At 44.0% G+C, this 19,503-nt stretch overlaps 1 protein-coding gene across 6 annotated transcripts in view; it reads right to left on the reverse strand.

The window, feature by feature from the left end:
- Nucleotides 1–19,503, reverse strand: part of TNRC6A (trinucleotide repeat containing adaptor 6A) — a 3,393,689-nt gene that overhangs the window by 2,334,925 nt on the left and 1,039,261 nt on the right. For all 6 annotated transcript variants that reach the window (XM_044089241.1, XM_044089240.1, XM_044089239.1 and 3 more), the window contains one exon: nucleotides 10,804–10,825. In XM_044089241.1, coding sequence (XP_043945176.1) covers nucleotides 10,804–10,825 — 22 coding nt within the window. The remainder of the gene's footprint in view (nucleotides 1–10,803; nucleotides 10,826–19,503) is intronic.

The raw sequence follows: 19,503 nt of genomic DNA on the forward strand, positions 1-19,503 counted from the left end.
AATACTCCATAGCCCATCTCAACAGACGGTAGCTATATCACATCCACCGAACATTCCTCCTTCGACTCTCTTACAGAGCTCAGAGCCGGAGCTTCTCGGAACCAGTACCGTTGTGACTTCGGAGCCGATACCACCCCTTTCGGCTCAGATTTCCTCCTTGAGACCTTCATTGGAGGGATCCGGGCGTCTAGTCTCTCTCGTCGGCTCAGAGGGGGTGAGTGGCATCTGACCCTTGTCTGCCCCGTTCTCCCTCTCGGAGCTTCGGCGTTGGTGAGCTCGGCCCCATCTGCCTCGGAGCCTTCCCTCTCGGTGAGGCATGGGGTTCCTATCTCTTCGGAGCGGGAACTTTCTGGTCTCTCTGACAGGGGAGCCTTCGAGGTGATGAGGAGTGTACTAGCCCCTGGGCTTAGTCAAGGGACAGTTCCATCAGCTCCTCCCACTACAGTGCCTGCTGACATCTCTTCCCACTCTCTTGCTCCCGGACCCAGAGATCCAACACCTCAGGTTTCCCCATTGGGAATATCTTCCTCTTCCGAGGCTTCTCCTGATCAGTCAGGAGAACCCCCCCCGTAAGAGGACATGTAAGAGGAAACATTTAGACTCCCCTGAGTCTACTACATCAGATACTGACTTGGATGAGTCGGAGGGATCCCCAAGGTCCTCCTCTGAGGATGTCTCATTTTCAGACATCCTTGAAATCCTTAAACAGAGGGGGAACTGGCCCTCCCTTAATCCCTCCGAGGACGAGTCAGTATACCTGGAGGCGTTCGGATCTCGACCCTCCACCTCCTGGGTGTCTCCGCCTTTCGACCCTCTCATGGAGGTAGTGGCTCGGAAGGCGTGGATGACTCAAGATTCGGTGGAACCTATCCCCAGGAGACCTTCAAAATTTATTACTGCCCCACAAGATAGACAATATTTAACAAAGGGTGTCCCAGTTGATGCCATGGTGGTGGCTGCTGCCACCAAGAAGGAATTAGCTGATCCTTCAGTACCTGTCCATCCTCCTAATAAGGATTCTAGGACTATGGACAGGTACAGTAAGCGGATTTTTTCTTCAGCGACTTTTGCCATGAGATCGCTGAACTACTTATGCCACTTCACCTGCCTTCAAAGAGATGTTCTTAAAGAGTTGGGAGAAGTTTTACAGGAGACGTTAGCTGCTGGGTCTCAGGATAAGATTAGCTCACAGCTAGGAATCCTTAACTCCATTGCCAACTCCTCCATGCGGCTCATTTCTTATGCAGCCGATGGAGCGAGTAGGGCCGCAGGCACAGGAGTGGCTTTAAGGCGTCAGTCCTGGATGCGGCTTTGTAATTTTGCAGACCCCTTCAAGGCGTCTTTCACAAACTCCCCTTTTGAAGGCTCGACCTTGTTTGGTCCTCAAGTGAAAGACACTTTGACTAGATGCGAACAAGATGGCAAGACTCTTTCTGCCGTAGGAGTCCGTTTCTCCACCCCTTCTAGACCTTACCCCAAAGGACAGAAGGGAAGGAAAATGTGGTTCCGCAAATCTCAAGGAGTCACGCCTGATGCACGAAGTCAGTTTACCCCAGAGGCAGAGGGGGTAAGGGGTGGCGTATGCCACAAAACTCTGGGCTAGGCTTATAAATGCCTTAGGGCAGATAGCCTGGTAAAATCCTATGAACCTATGAACAATAATAGACGCCGCCCTAGGGGCAGAGGTGGTCCGCAGAATCAGGGTAGCAGAGAGCCTCTTTCTGACAAACCCTTCCAGCATCCCTGAGATGTTGCCCGATTGTCCGCCTTCGGAGGCAGTCGGGGGAAAATTATCGCTGTACCCAATAGCCTTGCTTTCCCTTTCTCAAGACAAATGGGTACAGTCAATTAAATCCGAGGGTTACAAAATTCCCTTTATTCAAACCCCAATTCAACAAAAGGGAACCCTTCCAGACGTTTCACCCGGTCTAAGGGAACTAGCAGTACTAGAAATATCAAAACTGCTAGTAAAAAGAGCCATCCAGCCAGTCCCAACAGACCAAATAGGATCCGGAATCTACTCAAGGTTTTTTTTAGTTCCAAAAAAGACAGGGGACTGGAGACCAATATTAGATCTGAGCAAACTCAACAAGTTTGTAAAGAAATCAAGATTCCGGATGGTCACGCTTCAGTCCATTCTGCCCTTTCTGGGCAAGGACAATTGGATGTGCTCGATAGATCTTCAGGATGAAGATTTTATCACATAAAAATTCACAGACGCTCCAGAGGATTTCTCCGCTTTCGGCTGGGGACCAGTCACTTCCAATTCAGAGCCCTGCCCTTTGGACTCACTACAGCCCCCAGAGTGTTCACCAAATGCATGGCAGTGGTTACGGCTCACCTGAGACATCAAGGATTCCAGGTGTTTCCATATCTAGACGACTGGCTCCTCACTGCCACCACCAGGCATCAGCTTCTCCATGCCAGAAATTACACCATTCACACTTGCAGAGGGCTAGGAATTTCTATAAATTTCAAAAAGTCTGCCTTGTCGCCTTGTCAATATATTACTTTTATAGGCGCAAAACTGGACACTGTACAACTTTCAGCAAGGTTGACAGACCAAAGGATCTTGGACATTCAAAGACACGTCCAAGTGATTTTATTCAGCAACAAAATTCAGGCCAGATTTGCTCTGAAAGTACTGGGTCTTATGGCGGCCGCCATAACACTTCTTCCCCTCGCCCGCTTTTACATGCGGCTTCTACAATGGATGCTATTCACCCAATGGTCCTTTCAACAACTTCCCATGCGTCACGAGATCATAGTAACTCCAACTTGCAAAAGACATCTGACTTGGTGGATATCGTCCCCTCAAATCCATCAAGGCAGACCATTTGCTCCTCTTGCCCCGGTTGCCACGGTTACATCGGACGCCTCCCTGATCGGGTGGGGGGGGGGCATTATCAGGGCAGAATGGTCCATGGCACTTGGCAACCTTTCGAGTACCATCTGCACATAAATGTTCTGGAGATGAGAGCAGTGCTTTTAACGTTGCAAGCCCTCAACGACTCTCTTCCCCTGGGAACTATTGCAGTCCAAACGGACAATATGTCCGTAGTGTGGTACATAAACAGGGCGGAACCAAGTCCTATCCACTGTGTCGAGAGGCTCTCAGACTTTGGCAATGGGCAATCTCCTCTCACCGGTTTCTGATAGCAATGCACATCCCCGGGAAATCCAACATCATAGCGGACAGATTGAGCAGAGCTATTCTCATGCCTCACGAGTGGTCTTTCAAACAGTCAGTGACGGAAAAGATTTTTCAGAAGTGGGGTCTTCCTTGCTGCGACCTTTTCGCTACACCTCAAAACAGCAAATGCCCAGACTTCTTCTCGCTCTTCCCCCTTCCAAGCCATCCTCCCAGAGACGCTCTAAACCAAGATTGGCCCCGGGGACTTCTTTATGCTTTTCCTCCTTTTCTGCTGATACCTCAGCTAATTCAGAAAGCAACCGCCTTGAGAGCCAAGTTGATTCTCATTGCCCCTTATTGGCCTCGACAGATATGGTTTCCATTCCTACATCATTACCTCTTGGTACAGCCATGGCATCTGGACCCGGTTCCAGATCCTCTGACCCACCAGTCGGGTCAACTGCACCAATCCATACCTTCTCTCAACCTCACTGCTTGGTTGCTCCACTTCCATCCTTAGCCAGGCTTCCTATGATTTCTAATCCTGTACGGGATATCATAGTAGCTTCCCTAAAATCTTCTACCAGAAAGATCTACACTAGTAAATGGTGACGTTTCTCTTTCTGGGCAAAAGCTAGGAACATAGACCCCTATACTGCTCCAATTCATTCGGTATTGGACTTCCTAGCTGACATTTTTAATTCAGGATCCTCTTCTTCCACAGTGAAAGTTCAACTGGCAGCCATTTCAAATTTTCATATAGGCTTTTTGGACCACAACATTATGTCACATAAACTTTGCAAAGCATTCCTTCGAGGTATCTTTTTATTGAAACCTCCAATAAGAGACCCCCCACCACAGTGGGATCTAAATTTAATTTTAACATCCTTGATTCTTCCCCCGTTCGAACCTGCAGCTGCCTGTTCTTTGAAATTGCTTTCTTGGAAGACACTTTTTCTAGTTGCCATTACATCTTCCAGGAGAGTATCTGAGCTTCATGCTCTCTGTGTTCGCCCTCCCTATCTAATATTCCACAAAGATAGGGTATCCCTAAGAACTAATCCGTCTTTCTTACCAAAGGTGGCATCTCAGACTAACCTAAATCAGTCCATTGATCTTCCAGCATTTTTCCCGAATTATTCTGATAGAGCTGAACAAAAGTTACATTATCTCGATGTTCACCGTCAGCTCAGATATTATCTGGATAAGACAAAAATTTTTAGGAAATCTGATCAACTTTTTCTATCCTATGCAGAGAACAGGAAAGGCCTTCCAGTTTCTAAGGTAACTTTATCTAGGTGGCTGTCTTCCGTGATCACTTACATTTATCAGCTCAGAGGCAAAGAGTTGGTTTCTAACCCAAAAGCCCATTCTACCAGAGCTCTAGCTACATCTACAGCCTTTCAAGCTAGACTTCCAATAGACACTATTTGTGCAGCAGCCACATGGGCCTCTCCTCATACCTTTGTTTCACATTACAAATTAGATTTGGTCTCCAGAGACAGAGCAAATTTTGGTTCCACCGTTCTCAAGAGTCTGTTCCATTGAGCCACCCAGGATAGAGGTGCTAGGGACACGGTCCCATCCAGCAAGAATGAAGGCGAGATTGACAACTTAACATTTAGAAGTTATGTACCTACCATAACGTTCCATGTTAGTTGTCTTCTCTCGCCTTCTTTCTTGCGTCCCGCCCTCCTTCCCCCTAGCCTGGTCAGACCGAGAAGATTATACATCTTCTATTAAGAGGTTATTACCTTTTTCTAGCTATTCAACTCCTAGCGTCACTAGATTATGTGGATCCTTTCTAGAGGGTTATGATGTTATTTAGTATTTCTTATTTTCTTCCTCCTAAGTTGGAAAAAAATACTGCCATTTCTTTAGCTACCAAACGAGATCCGAGTAATCTCCGCCTTTGCATCATGGGATATAGGGTTGCCTCGAGCTGGTTAAATTAGCTCTCGAGCTTAGCAAGTGCCGAGTCAGAGCTGAGGATCGGCTCCGAACCCATCCAGCAAGAAAGAAGGCGAGAGAAGACAACTAACATGGAACGTTATGGTAGGTACATAACTTCTAATTATGTACTCACCATAATGTTCCATGTGAGTTGTTCCATCTCGCTTTCATTCTTGACTGATGGGTTCGGAGCTGATCCTCGTCTCCGACACGGCCGACTAGCAAGCTCAAAATGTTCCAGTAGCTCAAGATCCAGCCCCTTATCTCACAATGCACTGCTGGAATTACCTCAGATCTTGTTTGCTGCATACCATATAGTGATACTATAATTATTCTGCCTAGGAATAAAGACACATTGAAAAACCAGGATGAAGACAGCCTCCAGGTCAACAGCCAGCCAGGAGGGGGAAGGAGGGAGGGACGTGACAATGAAGGCAAGATGGAACAACTCACATGGAACGTTATGGTGAGTACATAACTTCTTTATGTGAAGTTGTTCAATCTCGCCGTTCATTCTTCACTGACGGGTAAGCATCCCTAGCACCCTAATCCTGGGTGGCTCACAGAAGTACACTCTTCAGAACCGTAGAACCAAATGAAGCCTTGTCCCTGGAGGCCTTATAAACTTTGTAATGAGTTACAAAAGTGTGAGGTTTAGACCATGTGGCTGCAGCACAGATGATGTCTAGAGGTAATTTGGCTTGAAAGGCTGAAGAGTTAGAAACTGCTCTGGTTGAATGAGCCTTCACCTTACTAGACAAGGGCATGTTATGACAAGAACAGGTGTAAGTGATACAATCCAACAGCCACTTAAGAGTTGTTTTGGCGACTGGTTTACCTTTCCTGCCCTCAGAAAAAGACACAAAAAGCTGATCTGATTTCCTAATCTCTTTTGTTCTGTCTAAATAAAAATTGTCTGTGAACATTGAGTTTGTGCAACATATACTCCAATTTGTTGGTGTGATTAGGGAAGAAAACAGGCAACTCAATGACTTGATTGATGTTAATCTCCAAACATACTTTAGACAAAAAGGATGGGTTTGTCCTGAGAGATACACTGTCAGCATGAAAGACCATACAAGGAGGCTTGATGGATAGGGCTTGGAGCTCTGACACTCTGTGGGCTGAAGTGATGGCTACCAGGAAAATAGTTTTCCACGATTGAAATTCTAGCTCACAAGATGATGCAGGCTCAAAGGGAGGAAGAATGATGAGAGATAACATAAAATTCAAATTCCAGGGAGAATAAGAAGTCTTCAATGGAGGCCTCGTGTGAAAGGAACCTTTTAGAAAAGCTTTAGACAATTGGTGAGCCATAATATTCAGTCCATCGATCCCTAGATGGAAATTAGATATAGCAACTAGTTGTACCCGCACTGTAGCAGCCGCTGCGCCTTTGTTGAAAATTTCTGCCAAGAATTGTAAAATAGAAGACAATGGCGCTTGGTAAGGGTCACTATTACGGGAGGAAGCCCAAATGGAAAATCTCTTCCACTTACTATGATACAAATTTCTAGTGGAAGGCTTATGGGAAGCCAACAAAATTTGACTAGTGTCATGGGAAAGATTACAAAGCCTGGCTGCAGAAGTGTATAACTTCTTACCCCATCTTTCCACCGCCATGGAGTCTATCAGAAGGGGTAGGATTTTTGGCAGTAGTAGCTTTACTGCCCTTGGGTCCCTGTGAGATGGTCTCAGGATCCACAGTAGGATTTTTGAAAAGGAACTTGTGAGAGTCAGGAACTTTGTAATATCTATCAGGTTTTCTGGGAGCAGGAGGTAAAGAGTCAGGGGCCAAGCTAGACTCCGAAAAGGCATCATCAACAATGTCTGGAACAGGAGGGATAGCTAAAGGCCTGTGCTGGGGCAGGAGTAAGAAATCCCTAAACCTCTTTTTAGAATCAGAGAAATCCTGACTTTCCCAATGAAAATGCTCCCTAAGAGTATGCAAGGTCTCACCAAAAAAGAAATCCTCTGGGGGCGAAGCAGAGGGAAGAGAGTCCTCAGCATCAGAATCTTCACAGGTAGATAAGGTAAAATCCTAGTCATGATAGGACACAGATTTCAGAATCCTGGTCAGAAGTATCATAAGCAAACTCAGTCCTAGGTCTCAGAGGGGGAAGGTTGGCTTCCCCTAATGAAAGTAATAAGATCTTCAGCCATTCTTATTTTTTAGGCATAGAGGCCTGACCATGCAGTCTGGGCATCAGTTTTCTAGGCATGGTTCGAGTTTTAGGCCTTGAAGAAGAGGGCATCGGTTTGATGTGCAAGTCAGTAGGCCTGAATACACCCTCAGAAGCCGGTCCCTGCATAGCAGCTCCGATCTCATCCAAGGTAGAGACATCCGCAGGTTCCACAGTTGAAGCATCCTGCGGCATACCGGACTCCGAATGGGTCTCAGTAGAGGCCTGTGAATCTGAAGTAGCAGGTACCAGGGGCTGCGAAAGTGTCCGAGTACCGGCTAACTGGCGACTGGCTTAGGAGAAAGGTCATCAGCAGCTTTGGACCTAGGCGGCCTGTCTCTGTCTTTGCATTTTTTCGGAATGTCTGTAGTCAGATGGCTTACCGAAGACATATCTGGATAACTGAACAGAGCAACAAAATATTTAGAAACGAAAATATACCAACGATGGAATTGTTTAAATAAGGCACAAAACTGACAGCGAGGTACGTCATGGTCAGGGCCTAGGCAAGGAATACAGTACGAATTAAAATCTTTAGGAGGTATTTGCTTTCCACAAGAAATGCAATTATTTACTTTTACGGACATCGGTTTAGAGCAAGAAAAAGGTTTCCCCAACAGGGTACTTAGCTTTTAGTTGAAGACTTTGGCTCTGAAACTCGAAAACGAAACCTTCAGGTGTCGGCCGACCGGCACTTGCGAACTTGCTTCTGCTTCGGGAACCGCACGGCAAGAAAGACTGATGTAATGGCGTTGGCTGCATGTTTTATACCCCTGCCTACCTGACGTCATGGAAGAGACAGCAACCGACACAGGACCCAAGACTTTGTTAATCTGGCCGACTGAGGGCTACTGCAAGCAGATACCCCAAATGTGATGACTGCAACAGTGAAACACGAAGAACATCTGCACACAGATGTACAGAAAATGGGCAGGAGGGGGTTGTAATTTCCTGGAGAAAACTGACAGAACAAAGATATTGGGAGCAAATAACTCAAGCAGGAAAGGTAACAGAGTGGGACAACCCCAAACAAGACATTTGGAATGCATGCTAGAGACTTGCCTTCTCTAACCGACACAGAGAAAGAGATAGGGGAATTTTAAATCAAAGGCCTGCTCTGGTAGAGCTTTTAGTTGAATCCAGAACAGAAGTGGTCGTTAAAAAATGGATAAGTACTAGGGCATATAAAATATTACATGATAACTAAGAATCAGAGGAGGTTAGAAAACATTGGCGAGAGACTGAAAAATCAATTTACAAGAAAACAATGGGAAGATATATGTATGTCTCCCTAGCATGCAACCAAGTCCAGACAGTTTTGGACCACTGCTCAGAAGTGTCTGCACAGGTATTTGTATACCCCAAGCACACTTCAAATAATTTTTCCTCAAGCAGATAGCAAATGATGGAAAAGAAAATTAACCAGGAAAGTACAGTTGTGTACACTTACCATAATTGTAGATGTTAGAGTGTATTCACTGTTGCAGTCATTACATATGGGTAATCCTGCCAGCAGGATTACCCAAATGTAATGACTGCAACAGTGAAACACGAAGAACATTGTGTGTTTTAGGAGTGTAATGACTTTGGCAGACTTAAAAAAAAATCCAGAGTACTCCATCAGAAATATTAAGCAAGCAAATATCTGAAAGTAAGGAAAGGATTCTTTTCAGCTGGGATACAGGATCTGAACTGCCTAGACATAGTAAGACCTTACGTTTAATTCTGCTGGCTTCCAAAAAGCAATTACTAGAAAATGGAAATATACCAATTGTATTTGAGATACTGAATATCATAAGAAATAAAAGAACTAGAAGAGGGATCATTAGAAAAGGGGAAGGAGCAAAGTACATATAAGTAAATGAAAACTGTGGGAACGAGACATGCATAAAAATCTTCATGAGGAGTGAGACTTGAGGGAAGGCAAGAACTCTGCAATTTTTTCTAATGCTTTACTGAAATTAGTAAAGATAATATGTGATGTCCACTGCAATTAATTGGAAAAATGTTAACATGATTTGTTTTCTTTTCTGCTAATGAATGCTTAACTGTGTCTTCAGTCACAATTTTATAAAGTTGTTTAAAAAATCCAGGTCCTACCTCTTAACAAAGATGGGCCACTTAATCAGATACACAAAGACCTCCAATAAAGTGCATTCAGTATGTACATACAAGATTGTGAATGGGTCGGTGATCTTCACAGACTTGCCAAGTCATGATGCCAAGAAAATCACCAAAAGCGTAGCTAGAGTTGAAACATTGCATCCATGTTGACAACAGAATAGTAGGTTAGCACTGGTGGACCCACTCATACATCTTTGTAGTGCATCGAGCTTTACCTGCTCCATGTACTACCCACTTACAGTGAGGGGAAAAAAAGACCAATAAAAAACAGTGTTTTGCCGGCTTTCAAAGCCATAAAGAACTTTGTGAACATGGTCATAAAGGCATTGTAATGGTCCATTTTGTTTACACTTACCTTCCCTGTCTCTCAACTGCCTGGATATTCACAAAATGCCCAGATTTTTGCCTCATATCTTTGGTCTGTTCCTCAAAGTCAGTGATTTTCAGAAAATTATGGAGGATTCAATTCACAAAAAAAAAATACATTTAAGTTTCAGACTTCAAATCCTTCAGCAAATGCAGGCAAACACATCCTGCTATTCTAGTAAATTCCTAAATTTACAAAAGGAAGTCAGGGACACTAGCAGAAAGGACAACAGGCAGAAACAAATCTCTTATTCTGCTGCAGTCATTTGCTGATCATTGGCAGATTTTAATGCCAAGCCAGAGACCTAACTGTAACTTAAGCAGGGGGTGCTTAACATTTAAGGTCGGGTCTCGGGCCATTCCAGAGTTCAACTAATTTGCCTTCTTCTAAATATCAGAACGTAATCACACTACTGCATGTACTACAACAGTGTTACCTTCTGTAATGACATTTCATGTGATACTCCATAAAATGTACAATTCAGTACTAAAAACAACTGTAAGTTGAAACCTCTTGCTTGAAATCTCAGTGCATCCCAGACAAAATCTGGGATTCCATCACCCACTCTCGTATTACCCATCATTACTAATTTTTCTTCATTTGGTTAAGAAAGAAGACTAGCTAATATGCAGATAACATAGGAAGACACTAGCAGCAAATCAAAATATGCCAAATGATGCACCTCTCATCATACTTAGACTGCAGAGAAGTACATGACAAAACAGACGTTTTGCATCAACAAGAACTGCCCTTCTCACACTTGTGCGATTCAACCTTGCCAACAGCAATGCTCTGCGGTTAGTATTTCAGACAACAGCACTGAGATTATGGTGACATGGATGTCCCCAGCTATACGAGAAGCAGGCCAAACACAGCGAAAGTACACAGTAAGACAACTCAACCTGAAATTTTACTAGCATATTTGCAAGCTGCTTCCAAGGTTGGTCCAATTCAGCATAATAGCAGATGTAAGCACAAAGCTTATGTTTCTAAATTTAAGAAACATGTAGTTCAATGTAAAACAAAATTCCACAGTAACTTACCTTTGTTTTTTTGTTCAGAGGCCTAAAATTAAACAAAAAAGGAAAGCGATGTTAGCAGACAAAACATAAATATGTCTTAAAACAAATAATAGTTCTGAAGGACCTTAAATGGACATAAAACTGTCAGCTAATTCCATTCAGTAAATAGATTACAACAGAAGACCAAGCTTAAAACAAGCTAAGCAGTCCATGAAACTATTTAAAAATGATGTTTTAGACTCCTGGTAAAAAACAATAAATTGGAGAAATCACGGAGTTCATCTGGCAACCACACCACCTGAAGAAACAGAAAATGAATGCTCTTCCTTTTCATCAACTCTTGCTGACTTATTTCTTAAGACACAGGCAAACACACTTTTTCACTAAATCTCGCCAAGACAACACTGATAAATAGACTGTATTTTGTATAGCATACATCATGGACAGAAGTAGGTTAAAAAATAAAGATAGCTGGGTGCACAAGTCCTAAGATAAAAAAAAAAAAGCCCAATCATGGTGGCCACACTGGTACCAGAACGGGAAAAGAATGAGTAGAATCCTCAAAACATGGAAATATTCCTACAGTGGGGCTAGGCCAGACCCAGGGGGAGGATGGCTCCCCCTGTTGTAGAAGTAGCAGTCCACAAACAAAATCACAAAAACTGATAGGCCAAAAAAGAACCAGACAGACAATAGAGTGGCCTATTGAGGATAAGAAAGAAACTATGTGTTGTTACTATTATGCAAGAAGCCCAGAATTTCCAGACAAAAGACATGAAAAAGACACAGAGACAGAAATTAGAGGAAAGAAAAATACTTCCACAAGAAAACTGTCAGAAGCTTCAAATAGAAATGCAATCTTTAATACAACAGATACGTGACAAAAACACTATATAGACCAAGAAACCTTGTGCTGTTTGGAAAAAGAAGGGACTGAGGAAGTGCGAAAATTTAAAGAACAAAAATTTAGAGATGCCTGAAGGGTATAAAAAAGAAATATGGACATGGGAAAGAAAGATTCAATATGGTGCAATATTTATGCAAAGGAGAAAGCCAAACTAATCAACACAAAAAATGCAGCCCCAGAAAAATTCAGAGAGAAATCTAGGCAAATGCATCCAGATATGGAAAATTTCACAATAAAAAAAAAAGATCAAAAAGAGGGAATGTAGGACAGAAAATTAGTCAAGAAGTTAAAAAAAAAAAAATAGAAACTAAATTTACGGAATACTTGTGAAGGATTCAGTGTATAAAGTCTAACAAGCGTCATATCATAGCATGATGGAACAACTAAGTCCCAAAGTAAGGAGAAGCAAGAGGAGCAGGAGACATCTGAAGAATATGGACATGAGAAAGATAAAGATTTAATATGGTGCAGTATTTATGCAAAGGAGAAAGCAAAAGGTACAGTTGTGTACACTTACCATAAATGTAGATGTTCAAGTGTATTCACTGTTGCAGTCATCACACTTGGGTTATCTGCCTGCAGGTAGCCCTCAGTTGGCCTGAATACCAGAGTCTTGGGATTTCTGAGTCGGATGCTGATGCCTCTTCCATGATGCCAGGTCGTCAGGGGTATAAAACATGCAGCTGACGCCATTACGTCAGTTTTTCTTGCCCCAGATGTCAGGAGCCCCCAAAATTAAAGCTATTACATGGTGTGGAAAGTACAGTTGTGTACACTTACCAGAAATGTAGATGTTCGTGTGTATTCACTGTTGCGGTCATTACATTTGGGTAAATCTGCTGGTAGGTTGCCCTCAGTCGGCCTGAATAACAAAGTCTTGGGTCCTGCGTCGGGTGCTGTCTCCTCTTCCATTATGTCAGGTCGTCAGGGGTGTAAAACATGCAGCCGACGCCATTTTAATCAGTTTTTCTTGCCCCAGATGTCAGGTGTCCCCCAAATGAGGAGCAAAAATATATATATAAATTGTAAATATATAAATGCACAACAGAAACATAAAATTTACCTTCAACTAAAAGCAAGTACACCACAAAGGCTTTTGAGTATAGTGAAGGAAAGAAAAGGTATAGAAAGGGGGCTGGCAGGTGGGTAATCTGGACTGCAACAGTGAATACACTCAAACATCTACATTTATGGTAAGTGTATACAACTGTACTATGTTCGTGTTTCACTGTTGCAATCATTACATTTGGGTAGAATCCCAAAGCTGTGGCTGGGATGATGGAACTAAACGGCATTAGGAGCAGCTATAAGGCCCTGCAGGACTGCAGTGGCAAAGCCTGCCCTGGATTTAGAGAAGAGAGGTAAATGATAATGCTTTGTGAACGTATGAATTGAGCTCCAAGTAGCAGCTTCTAGAATGTCTTTGGTAGGGACCCCACTGAGAAAAGCTGCTGAAGTAGAGGCAGCCCTGGTGGAATGGGATCTGATCCCCTTGGACACAGGTTTACCATGGTGCAAGTAGCAGAAACTAATGCAATGGCTTATCCCTTTAGAAATAGTCTGCTTTAATATAGCCTTCCCCTCTGATCCTGCAACAAATGCTACCAGCAGTTGCTCAGACTTTCTTAGAGATTTTGTCCTGTTTAAGAAGAATCTTAGTTATCTGTATACATCCAATGAATGCAGAATCTGCTCCCCCTTGATCTGCTGATGTGGGGAAAAAAGTTGTCAGGCGAATGGTCTGGTTAAGAGCCACACTGGATACCACCTTAGGCAAAAAAGAAGGATTGGTCGGTTTTGACCTTGTTTTTATTGATGGCGTCTGTTTAATATAAAAATGCTGAGGCCTGAAAACACCCTCAGAAGCCAGTGCCTGCTCAGTGGCTCCGGACCCATCCAAGGGAGAGACATCCGCAGGTTCAATACTTTGAAAATCTCACGGCATACCGGACTCCGAATGGGTCTCGGGAGAATCAAAAGTAGCAGGTATCAGGGGCTGTGAAAGTGCCTCACTGAGTACTGGCGACTGGCTTAGGAGAAGCTTCGTTGTCGGTTTTGGACCTCAACGGTCTGTCTTTTTCCTTGCGTTTTTTGTGAACTCCGGTAGTCAGATTGCTAACAGACGACATTTCAGGATAGTTAAATCTTGAACCAAAATATTTAGAAGCAAAATTATACAGACGCTTAATAGTGCATTGGTTAAACACAAAACCGACAGCAAGGCACGTTGTGATCAGGGCCGAGGCAAGGAATACAGTACAAATGAAAATCCTTATGAGGTATTTGCTTTCCAGAAGTAATGCAATTATTAACTTTTACTGACATCGGTAAAGAGCAAGAAAAAGTTTCCCCAATGGGGTACTTAGCTTTAGTTTTGAAGACTTTGGTTCTGAAACTTGAAAACGAAAATTTCAGAAGTCAGCCGACTGGCACTTGCGAACTGCTTCTGCCACTGCGCGGCAAGAAAGACTGATTAAAATGGTGTCGGCTGCATGTTTTATACCCTTGATGACCTGACATCATGGAAGAGGAGACCGCAACCGACGCAGGACCCATGACTGTTATTCAGGCCAACTGAGGGCAACCTACCAGCAGATTACCCAAATGTAATGACTGCAACAGTGAAACACGAAGAATATCACCTCCAGTAAAAAGTAAATACCTCTGCCATAAAAAATGGCCATAAAGAGGATAAGTAGAAAGGCTAGAGAAGAAAGGGGGATGGAGGGAGGGCAACCAGGACTGCAACAGTGAAAACACTCTAACATCTACATTTATGTACTATGTTCTTCGTGTTTCACTGCTGCAGTCATCACACTTGGGTTGATCGACAAAGCTGACGAAGAGTGGAGGCAGTCAAGAAGTGTTAGGGCTGGCCAGCAGGCCTTGTAAGACTGCTGTAATAAATCCAGCTGTGGATTTAGAAAAAATAGTTAAGTGGTAATGCTTGGTGAAGGTGTGTACAGAACTCCAAGTTGCAGCTTCCACGATGCCCTTGGTAGGGACTCCCCTGAGAAATGCTGCAGATGAAGTAGCTCTATTGGAATGAGTTCTGATCCCCTGAGGGGTACGTTTTCCATGGTGCTTGTAGCAGAAATGGATGCAGTATGTTACCAATTTGGAAATGGTTTGCTTCGAAATGGCCTTGCCCTCTGCCCCTGTAGCAAAGCTGACTAGTAGCTGGTCAGACTTTCTGAAAGGCTTAGTCCTGTCAAGGTAGAACCTGAGGTGTCTGTGCACATCAGAGGAGTGCAGGATCCTTTCTCCTTTACTCTGAGGATTAGGGAAAAAGTCTGGAAAATGGATGGATTGGTTTAAAGCCACACTGGATACCACCTTGTGCATAAAGGATGGGTTAATCCTGAGGGAAACCCCGTCAGCATGTAAAATAATGAAGGGCTCCACCGCCATCAGACAGTCTTCTTGCTGAAGTAATAGCTAGAAATAAGGCTATTTTCCAAAAGACAAATTTTAACTCTGCTGAAGCAGTAGGTTGAAACAGGGGGAGTGTGAGCTTCTCCAGTACAAAGTTAAGGTACCAGACCGGGGTGGGAGCTCTCCTAGGGGGCATTAAACTGTTAGCTCCTCTCAGGAATTGTTTGATGAGAGGGTGAGAAAAAAGAGGTGGCTCAGTATTATAATGAGCTGAGATGGCAGAGGCATAAATCTTAATGGATGAGAAGGATAGGCCTCTGTGGAGCAGCTCTGCTAGGTAATCAAGGATTTCAGGTAAGGTGGCCACAGCTGTGTCCTTTCCTTGAGACCGACTCCAAGAACAATATATTTTCCACTTTTCAGCATAGGATTTCCTAGTACTAGGCCTTCTGGCCTCAAGGATGACATCCAGCACCAGTTTGCTGAGAAATGCTGGTGGTGTATTCAGGGGATACACCAGGCTGCAAGGTTTAGGTTTTGCAGCTGTGGATGCAAAATCTGTCCCTCCTGCTGAGACAGCAGGGAAGGTGTCACTGCTGTCAGACTGCGTAGGAGTGGGTACCAGTGCTGGCGTGGCCAGTCTGGTGCAATAAGCACTGCCCTTGGCCTGTCCAGTTTGATCTTGAGTAGTACTTTTGAGAGGAGGGGCAGCAGAGGAAAGGCATACAATTGAGAGGTTTTCCCATGTAAAGGATAGGGCATCCACCTTCCAGCCTCTGCTGTGAGGGTTCCTAGTACAAATTTTACTCAATTGGTGGTTTTGGGGGGAGGCAAAAAGGTCCACCCTCTGGTGTTACCCACCTCTGGGTTAGAAGTTTATATGAGTTGGGTTCCAGTTTCCACTCGTGAGGGTTCAGTAGATTTCTGCTTAAGTCATCTGCCAGTGAATTTTGCTTACATGGCAGGAAATGAGCTTGTATGTGCACTTGACTGCTCAAGGGTGTGTTCCACAGGGCCATGGCTAACCTGCAGAGTGTGTAAGAATGAGTTCCTCCCTGCTTGTTTTTGTACCACATAACTGTGATGTTGTCTGTCTTTATCAGGAGCTGTCCTGGAAGGTATTTGAAGGCTGTCAGAGTATTCTGTACAACTAGCATCTTCTTTTGATTGATATGCAGGGGAATTTGTTCTGTGCCCCATTTACCTTGAATGCATTTGCCTGCCATGTGCACCCCCCATACATAGTCTGATGCATCTGTTGTCAGGGTTTGGGCGGCAAAGGGTTGAGTGAAAGGAAGCCCCTTGTGGTTGCAAGCCTCTGCTCACACCAAAGGAAGTCTGCCCTTAGACAAGATATGACAGAAATCACTGTTTCCAGGTCCTGAGAATGTTGACACCAGAGACTTTTTAAGTACCTTTGAAGTTTCCTCATATGCATGCTTGCATATGAAATTAGCAGAATGCATGAGGCCATGAACCCGAAGGCTTCCAAAATTTTCCTTGTAGATAGCTGGGTTTTGGTGGCCATTACTTTGAAATAGTTTTGTCAAAAAGACCTGCTTTTCTGGAGTGAGGGATGCCATCTGGGAAGCTGTGTTCAAGCTTGCTCCCAGGAATATAATTTGTTGGCTGGGCACCAGTTTTGATTTCTTTTCGTTGATGGGGTGTCCCAGTGAAGTTGGAAGTCTTTTTACAAATGCCAGCTGCTAAAGGAGCAATTCCTGACTGTCCGCCTGAATCAGGCAATCGTCCAGGTATGGGTAAATTTGAATATTTCTCTGCCTGCAGTATGCAATGGCTGGAGTCGGGCACTTTGTGAATACTCTGGGTGTAGAAGATAAGCCAAAAGGGAAGTGCACAGAACTGATAGTGCATACAGCCTGCCTTTAAATGTAGATATTTCCTGAAAGACTCCTGCCTTTAAATGTAGATATTTCCTGCAAGACTCCCTTATGGAGATGTGCAGATAAGCTTCTTTTAAGTCTAGGGTGACTAACCAGGCATCCTTGGCTAGCATAGGAAAAAGCTGTTGCAGTGTAAGCATTTTGAATTTTGGGACCACCAGAAAAGTGTTGAGAATTGATAGATCCAGGATAGGGCGCCAAGAGCTCTTTCCTGGGCACCAGGAACAGCCTGGAGTAGAAACCCTGTCCCCTTTGTTCTACTGGAACAGGTTGAATAGCCCTGATACGGAGAAGGGAAAGTACTTGCTTTTGAGCCTTTGTCCACTGGTTTGGAGGAAGGTCTGGCAACCTGCTTGGGGTTGGCAGTGAGTAGAAGTAGAATCTGTATCCCTGGGATACAATGTTTAGAACCCATCGGTCCTGAGTAATGGACATCCAGTGTTTTGCATGAAGGGCGAGTTTTCCTCCTAGGGGTGCAAGTACATGGGAATGGCTGGGAAGGATAATTGGAAAGTCATTGTGAACTTTTTCCATAAAGGCGTGGCTTACCACTCCCTGGTTTTGAGGTGGGAACACTCCATTGTTTAGATCTCTGCATACCCTGAGATTGTAGTCTTGGGGGTCTGCTTCCCTTGGATTTGGACTGAGAAGGTCCAGTATGGACTGGAAAGGACCAGTTTTTTGAAGGCCAATGCCTACTGACTCTAGGTGGCTGCACCAGTAAGAAATCTTTGACAGTTTGCATAGATTTAGCTTGCTCTTCCATCTTTTTAAGAACTTCTTCTGCTTTTGTGCCAAACAAATAATCCTGATTTTTTGGAGCATCTAATAATGTTGCTTTGACATGGTCTGGCAAGACTTGTTCCTTCAGCCAAGCATGCCTTCTCAGTATAGACCCAGTGACAGCAGCCCTGCAAGATGCTCCTAAGGCATCAAACCCACACTGCAGAGTATGTTTACTAACTTGGTTTGCAGAATGCATTAACTCTTGTAAATCTTTATTTTCTGCACAATCTGGAAGTAACACCATTTTTTGTTTAATTAGTTCCTTAATATGTTGCTGATACTTTAACGTGCGAAACTGACAATTCAAACCCTTGATGGCATGAGTTGCAGAGGTATATACCTTCTTACCCCATCTGTCTAAAGCTCTAGAATCCCTGTCTGCAGGGGTAGGGATTTTGGGTGTAGTAGCCTTAAATGCCTTTAGTTCCCTGGGAAATGGTCTCTGGGGCCGCAGTAGGATTTTGAAGAGAAATTTGTGAGAGTCAGGTACTCTGTAGTACCTGTCAGGTTTTCTACGAGCTGGTGGTAAAGTGTCAGGAGTAAGACTGGATTCCATGAAGACACCTACAATATCCATGAAAGGCGGTATAGCTAGAGGCCTGTGCTGAGGCAAATCTAAAAATTCCCAGTGTCTCTTTTTGGACTGAGGACAGTCCTGGCATTCCCAGCAGAAATGCTCTCAAGATATGCACGGTTTCACCAAAAGAAAAATCCTCTGAAGAGGAGGCAGAGGGAATGGATTCCGCTGCATCTGAATCTCCATAGGTAGATAAGGGTATGTGTGTCCTGGTAATCACAGAAGGGTCAGAGTCATTGGACTTCTGGTCTGTAGAATCAGAAGGAAATTAAAATCTTTGTCTTTTAACAGGGGAAGGCTGGCTTCCCCTAATTAGAGTAATAAGGTCTTCAGCCTTTCTAAGCATTTGTTTTTGTGGCATGGGAGCTTGAGCATGCGCTTTGGACGTCGGTTTTCTAGGCGTACTGTGAACTCTGGGCCTGAGGAACTCAGTGGATTTAGTTAAAAAAAAAAAAGTGGTCAGTTTAATACAAATATTGGTACGTTGGAATATACCCTCAGAAGCCGGTACCTGCACAGTGGCTCCAGACCCATCCAAGGTAAAGACATCCGCAGGTTCCACACTCTAAGAAGCATCTTGCGGCATACCAGACTCTGAATCAGTCTCTGCACAGGCTTGCGAATCTGCAGAAGTGGGCATCAGGGGCCGCAAAGGTGCCTCACTGAGTACCAGCGGACTGGCGACTAGCTTAACGGAAGTGTCGTCGGCAGTTTTTGACCTATGCAGTCTGTCTTTGCACTTTTTCGTAAGATCAGTAGTCGGATGGCTTACCGAAGCCATTTCGGAATACGAAGAATAAGAGTAAAAGAATTTAGCTACAAAAATAGCCCAACGACGAATGCTTCGGGTGTTAAACAAGGCACAAAACCGACAGCAAGGGAAGTCGTGGTCTGGGCCTAAAAAGGTGATGCAGTAATAAAGAAAATCTATGAGGTATTTGCTTTCCACAGGCAAGACAATTGTTAACTTTTTCTGACATCAGTTAGAGCAAGAAAAAAGAATCCCCAATGGGGTACTTAGCTTTAGAAGACTTCAGGTTTGAAACACGAAAAATGAAAATTTCAGGTAGTGGCCGACTGGCACTTGTGAATTGCTTCTGCTTCAGGCTCCTTCTCGGCAAGAAAGACTGACATAATGGCGTCAGCTGCATGTTTTATACCCCTGACGACCT

This window comes from Protopterus annectens, chromosome 12.part0 (assembly GCF_019279795.1).
Source record: "Protopterus annectens isolate FY-2018-M chromosome 12.part0, PAN1.0, whole genome shotgun sequence".
NCBI lineage: Eukaryota > Metazoa > Chordata > Ceratodontiformes > Protopteridae > Protopterus > Protopterus annectens.